This window comes from Oryza sativa, chromosome 6 (genome assembly GCF_034140825.1).
Source record: "Oryza sativa Japonica Group chromosome 6, ASM3414082v1".
NCBI lineage: Eukaryota > Viridiplantae > Streptophyta > Magnoliopsida > Poales > Poaceae > Oryza > Oryza sativa.
The window spans coordinates 12,544,315-12,551,906 of record NC_089040.1 but is presented as its reverse complement, the minus strand read 5'-3'; the positions used below and the strand labels follow the sequence as shown (position 1 = coordinate 12,551,906).

At 41.8% G+C, this 7,592-nt stretch overlaps 1 protein-coding gene across 1 annotated transcript; it reads right to left on the bottom strand.

Moving 5' to 3' along the window:
• Positions 1 to 417: 417 nt before the first annotated feature.
• LOC9269432 (arabinogalactan protein 23) lies at positions 418 to 1,012 on the bottom strand. Its single transcript, XM_015786615.3, has one exon. The coding sequence runs from the start codon at positions 872 to 874 to the stop codon at positions 695 to 697; it is 180 nt and encodes a 59-aa protein (XP_015642101.1). The 5' UTR covers positions 875 to 1,012; the 3' UTR covers positions 418 to 694.
• Positions 1,013 to 7,592: the final 6,580 nt, after the last annotated feature.

The following is a 7,592-nucleotide window of genomic DNA, read 5'->3' as shown; positions in this document are numbered from 1 at the left end:
AAAATCACACACTGTGACGATCTGGATAAAACCGTCATGAGTTAACGGGCCAAGAATATCCACTAGTGCACGTCCATGACAGAAAACAAATTATCGCCACGGATGAAATGCCTTTTGATTATCGTCACACTGTGACGATTTTAAAATCACACACTGCGACGATCTGGATAAAACCGTCACGAGTTAACGGGCCAAGAATATCCACTAGTGCACGTCCATGACGGAAAACAAATTATTGTCACGGATTGCCTCTGTCAGTGACGGTTTATGAATCCGTCACCAAGAATCCGTCATGGATTAACAAGTTTCTTGTAGTGATCTTCTTATTTCCACATAGAAAAGCTTTTCATCCGACATGATGAAAAGACAAAATTATGTCTGGTAAACTATAACACAAGCCAAAGAAATGAACACAGATTAATATCCAATTATCATATTATAAAAAATAATAGTAATGCCACCTCATTTTCCCCTCTTTACAAATGTAATTAGCAAATGAACACACGAGGGGAAGAAAAGGCGAGCAAATTAAATGAATGGACTAATGGATCAACATTGTCAATCAAATCCAAACAAAAACCACATTTAGACACTTAATTATAACATGAACGATAACGAACACATATCAAACCAAATGTCCTCTCCTCCCCTCCACACCCACACTCACGCAACACCTTCATCATTCCTCCCTTCCTTACTGTAGGTAGTAGGCGAAGAAGGACAGCATGGAGGCGCCGATCACCGCGCCGACCGCCGGGAAGGCGGCCGAGGTGGCGGCGGCGCTGGTGGGGGCAGGGGCGGGCGCCTCGACGGCGAGGGCCACGGTGGCCGAGGCAGCGACAAGGACGGCGCAGGCAATCTTCTTCATCTCCATGATCCTGAGGAGGGTACGGTCGAGGAAGCGGCCGCTGGAGACGAGGAAGAAAGGAAGGGCTTTATTGGCAGGATAGGATTGGGGTTAATGTTGCCCTTCTTGCTGCTTGCGTGAGGAGGAAGGGTGGTGTAAGGGGGTTCTTATAGCTGGATTAGGAGGCTAATTTTGGTTAATTTATTTGTGAGCTTTTGTTTTCAAGGCGCACTAGCTAGCCCATGTGGGTTTGGCTAGCTACGTGCGTGCATGTGGGGTGAGATGAGTGGGCGGGAAGTTTGTTAGGGCTGACTGGTAGAACGAGTCTCTTGCTTGGCTATGTTTGAATTTGTAGAAAAATTCTAAGTTGGTTAGCTGTTAAAATGAATGGTTCAGATTGAAGCCAGCTATAAATTAAAAATTTTAGTAAATGCATATGCATTGCAGTTTTATTTTTTATATTTTGTTGTAACGTAAGATGCAAGGATTCTGAATTACTGTTTCCTCCTAATAAGAGACTAAGAGAGCATCCTACTAGATTGAGAATAATTGTGGAATAATGGTGTAGGCTTTGCATATTTCGGCAATGCAATGTTGGTTCACCAAAATCACCTATTTATCTGCTATTATCTGATACTAGTCATCGTGCACGTAAAAAAAACAAAAATGCAACAAATTTTGTGAGTGAATAGTGACTAAATATCTGAGAAACATATTACTGATATATTATTTTTTAAAAAAAACTAGATAAATGGTCAACGTCATGCCAAAAATTAACTACGACATCCATTCCCAACCAAAGACACTGTATATAGTTTTTATGAACTCCACATCATCAAGAAACTAGTACTAGACACTACTCTTTCAATACAAACATCACTATTTCATACTTAACTTTAATGCTACTTATTCCACATGATGTCTTGGATGTTGTGTAGAAACTATGTCTCATGCAAAGCATGGTTTCCTTCTCTTTTTTCATTTATTCACTTGTCACCTCATTTTTCATTTTAGGTGGCAGCTTATTTAATACTATGGACATCATTCTAGTCATTTAGGTGGCAGCTTGAGCATTTTGCAATGAAGGTGCATGACTAATAAATTGCATCCACTTGATATCAATAACACTGATACATATATCCTACATTTACTCTGATTATTTTGCAGTAAGTGACTAAATTGCAAACACTTGATAGCTTGCACTAACACCCATGCACTATACTCAACTAAAATGTAGACATCCACAGCACTGCACAAGCGAAAACTAGAGATGTACGTACTAATAGTGGAGTATATATATAAAAAAAAATCGTTGGCACATTATTTCTAATCGTAGTAAAATGCCTAGCATAAACTTATGTTGGTCCACTACTTACCCATTATTAATGGGGCAATTTGGTGTTCAGATAATCATCAAAACATATTCACCATAATTAGCCTAGTTTTTATTGTTTAATTAAACTATTGGAGACTCATGTTCTAAGCTGGCAAAAAGATCTCGGCAACTTGTGGCGTTCGTAATTGTTTATGAAGCAGGCCTGCAAAGCGCAAAACATTATATATATATTGCTAGTTCAATGTCATCCATGAAGTATGTGTCGACATGGGGCCCACAACGAGCAAGCCAGCCAATTAAATCGATGACAACATTGTCGGATGATTTTTCCGTTATGTTTCCTGACTGAAAAAATAATATCAACATATATAATCATACAGAGATTGCTAGTCCCAAAAGAATAAAATGGAAATAAAAGAAACTCCTAGTCTAAATTTGTATTAAGTCTCTATATTCCTAGTTGAAAGTATTGTTGAGTTACATCTGATAGCCATTTTAAAACCCAAAAACCATAAAGAAGGATGGGAGATTTACTTATATTTCAACACTTGCCCCTCCCATTAATTGAAGCTCTCTTTCCTTAATATAGAATAGAAGTGAACTGCATGCAACTATCTTTATTTAATTGAGTCAGTCGGGATTTGTTTTCCAGACCTCTAGCTCTGGTAGAATAATTGTAGAGGCTGGGTAATCTTTTTTTTTTTTGAAAAAAAATGCTTTGCATGGTAGAATAATGAGTTAAATACCATCCAAATTAACACATGTTATATAAAAAGATGGGCAATTCACTTGCATTTCATTAGAATTAAATATATTTACAAATAAAGTTTTTAGAATGAACATAGTACTTACCAACAATTGAAAACTTGTCTCAAGAAAACAAACCACAAATCCTTGGCCTAGTTGCACTTGAGCACAGCATGAGTTTTTTTTTTTTTTGTTCTGTGAAAAGAAAAAGAAGGTTGTGTTTGCTTAAGGCTGGTAACCTGTAGGAGCTAGCTTAATATTCTGTGGGTCCATGACTCCATTCAAGCATGTGCGTGTGATGGTTTCTAATGATTGTCGTTTCCCAAAGCACAGGTGGCCCTCATATGAACTCAGAAACATACCTGATTACGTTTGGTTGATGAACTGATTAGTGTATCAAATTTATCATGATGACAGCTATTAGTGATGGGAAGTACAAGATAAATATATACATGTTCTTTGTCCATGCAAGCCAGAGAGCAGACAACCAAGATACTCCCTGCATATGCTACATCATCTATGGGAGAAAATAATTAGTCAGAATGCACTTGTAAGATAAAGAAATGAGCAAAAGCGGTTGCAGATTTGCAGCGTGCACAGCACAGGATGGGGGCAATGAGAGTTTAAAGGGGCAACCTAATCAGCCTTTTTCAGTTGGGATTAGTATGGTTTTCAGGCTGTCCGTGTCGTCCCAGGTGTATTAGTTCATGATCCCAGAGTGGATCATGCCATGGACAGCCAGTGGTGAAGGCCACTTTTTGTGGTGAGCTCTGCTTTGAATCCTTTTTTAGATATTTTCTCGATCAAGATTCAGAAATCTGAGCATTTCTGAAGTATTTCACTGTAGGAGAGATTTTCCTTTGTTTTATACATGTGGCTTCCTCCCGTGCAACTCACAGATATTTCCTGGCATTCAGTTCAGAGAGTTCAGACATCTTCGAGAAGTTACATAATCACCATCATGGAGGCAACATTAATCAAGAACGTAGTAAAATTTAAAAACATTTATTAACTGACATTGATATTTCCTTACTTGTGAATGCAAAGACAGTAGTACTTGACATGTTTTTGCACTTGCAGGAGTCGAACTCTGGTATTTATCCGAAAAGCAGAGAGACCCATGCGTTGCAATCTTTTCTTTTAGAGAATGATGCCTTAGCAATCTTGCAAATTGCTTGTACAGTTGTGTGAGCTAACACATGTCCAGTAGTCCAGCTAGCTGTGGCTGCGTGTGGTGTGGTCTCTCTCATCCTGCTGGCTTGGCTGTCTGTCTGTCTGAGCTGCATGTAGCACTCTGAACCATCGACCGAACACTGAAACATGTATGCATGGTATGGCGCCAGAGTTTTCGCCTCCTTTGTCCTCGTTCCTCGGCTACATCCAAACGGAGATTTTCTTCTTCATTCCTCTCTCTTGTGTGTGTGTGTGTGTTTGTGTGTTTTTCCTGGTTTCATTTCAGATTTTTCAGGTGTCTTCGGTCCTGCCAAATCCTGGAACACAAGAGACAGAGATCGAGGAGACGCATATGTCGATCCATCTGTCATGTACATTGATACCTGTAGTTTTATGTACAGTTGCACAGCCCACGGTGGCGAGTCGCCGTCGGTGAAAGCGGCGGCGAATACAGATGGGGTTGCCTTGCTGTTCGGCGGCGATATGATGCGTTCGTTGTCCATCACGTCGTGTCGTCGTGTGGGTTTTACCAGCCACGGCGAGGCTATCCAGCGTGCGTACGTGCTCACCGTTTCTGCTGGCTCTCGTAAAGGTAGCCAGGTAGGTTGGTAGCAAAGGAAGCCATTTTCGCGAGCATTAATGTAGTCAAGGCCATCTTTTATTTTGCGAGAGAATTTAATTAGGTCGTTACAAATTACACAGTCTTTATGATAGTCCTTATTATTACTACTTCCATTTTTTATCGTCTAATGCACTAGAAAAAAAATAAATTTTACTCCCCCAACTAATTCCATGTGTTACTGACATCTATGTTTTTTTTACTCTTTGTATTAGTTGTATTTAAAGTTAAAATTTGATAGAGCGTAGATGACACCGTTATCAAAGTTCAAACATATTTTTAATTTTTTTTCATTTTATTTGGTTAAACTTTAAAATTTTGATGTTTAAATTAGCGTTGAGTGCTTTAAAAAAAATATTAAGACGTAAGTTGTGAATGCATGTATATTTTACCAAATTTTTAGTACAAAATATGACTTATATAAAGAGAAAAAAGATAAATAGTGTTAGGTGAGTGGAGTGAACTGTTTTCAATGGTTTAGTGTAATATGAACCAAAAATAATTCAGGGGGGTTAAGTGCTTCGGTGTGGGGGAATAAAGGGCCTGTTCACTTTGATGACAGGTCTGTTCACTTTGATGTCATTTTTAACCTTACCAAATTTTAGTAAAGTTGCTAAAAATGGCTACATTTAGATTGCTACTAAATTTTGGTAACTATATAAGAAATCCTGCCAAAATTTTAGCAAATATGCCTAAATTTGGTAAGGTTTTTTTTTCATCAAAGTAAATAGGCCCAACATTTTTAACCTTACCAAAATTTGGTAAAGTTGCCAAAAAGTGTCTACATTTAGTTTGCTGTCAAATTTTGGTAACTATATAAGAAATCCTGCTAAAATTTTAGCAAGTTATCAAAATTTTGGCAAGTTATCAAAATTTTGGCAACTAAATTTGGTAAGGATTTTTTTTTTCATCAAAGTGAACATGCCCAAAATGATTTTTTTCTCTCGATAAACTACCATATATATTAATATTACCGTCTCAATTATCATTTTTTAAAAAAATGGTAATAGAGAGTGAATGTTGGGGATGATGGAACTGAGTTTATAACCACTATTTAAGAGTGCAAATAAATAAAAATTAGGAGATTGATAGATTATTTTAAAGAAAATTTCTAAGAAATGTGCTGACGAACAATCGTTTAGTACAAATCATACGATTAGGGAACCGTACCCGCGATAATCCCGTAAAACTTAGTATAAATCAAAATCAATGGTTTAAATCGTTGTTAATAGTAATAATAGAATTAATAAGTAAAGCCTCTGGATCATGCCTGGGCACAGGCAATGCACGAATTTGGGAAAAACCTCGTGTCAAAGTTGGTGTGTTCTAGACTACGATTAATTGGGTACGCTGGTCGCGCCTTTGATTGTGCAGCTGGTAATTATTCCAGAATTCCACGGAGACTTTTGTAACAAACATGTGGTTAAGGCAAACTAATTCTTAGGTAGTAGTACAAGCAAAACAATTAAGCTACTACTACTTCCAGATGATTTGTTTGTTATTAGTTGACCAGACAGGGTACGGTCAAGCTAGCGTTGCTTCCACTGTTGCGGTATAAGTCGTCGTATACTAGTATACTCCTACAACGGTGCGTGCACAGGATCAGAGTACCGAACTGGGGGTGTTCTCGGTCTTGCCAGCTCCATACCGTGCCTTTGCTATCGCCTGACAAAAAGCTACGCGAACCACTCCTCTCTGTTCGATTCCCTCCCTTGTATGCTTCTTTTTTTTTTCCCTTATCTTTTACGGGGAGGAGACACGTCGACTCGTGAATATATCCTGAAGAGCATACTTGCTGTGTGCGCCACACACATGTAGAGTTGTCAGTTGTACACATGAACCCGACCGGTCACGGGACGGCAACACGTCCACGCACACGAGTACACGACACAAAGTAATACGCGAGATGCACGATACTCTGCTTACCTCCCACGGCAAGTGCTAAATACCTTTCCCCCCACAACCCAACCTAAGCAAAGCATACTCTAGTCCCTCTCTAGTCTTCCACTTTTCCGCAGCCAGTAAACGCGCCCGCGACTTTTACCACTTACCTCCCCCGCCTTTTGCATCAAAAGCTACAACAACAACAAAAAAAAAAAGCGATCGAGCGATCGATCGTGCTAGTGCGGTTTACCCCGACCCGCGTTCGCGTGCCGCCACCATCTCAAACCGGGCATTTTTCGTCGCCCTTTTCCCCCGCCATCCCGCACGCGACCGCCCGCGCGCTGCGCTAACGTGCCCTTAGCCCGCGGTCTGGTCGGCGGTGGAGCCCCGCCAACCAGCGTGACAGCCGCGGACCGCGAGCCGTGGGCGCCAACCCCCCACCCCACGCACGCGGAAAGCCGAGCACCGAACCGAGTCACCGACTCGCCTCGCGCGCGTTCCCACCCCCGCGCCCGCGACCAACGCGAGGCGAGCGAGACGCGTCATCTCGCCCCTTGCCGTGCCGGAGACGGGTCGATCGATCAGTCGGTCTACGGCTCTGCGCTTGGGGAAAACCACACAAAAAAACGCGTGACGGCGACCGCCCGCGAAACCGGCGGCCCAGGCCCAGCCTGTCCTCCATCCACCCAAACGCGCGCTGCCTCGCCCTCGCTATATATTCCGCCCATATTCCATTCCACATTTCCACCACCACCACCACGACGCTTTGTGATTTGAGTCTCCTCTCGCTCGCGTCGGGCTACGTGCTACGTTTTTCTTCTTCTTCTTCGTCGGGTTTACGATGGCTCCCCGCGTGGCGGTGCTGCTGATGGCCGTGGCCTCATCGCTCCTCGTGATGGCGTCGGCGCAGGAATTCAACGCGCCGGCCTCCTCGCCGGCGCCGTCGCCGATGGCCGGGGCGGCGCCCGGGAGCGCGTCCCCGCTCG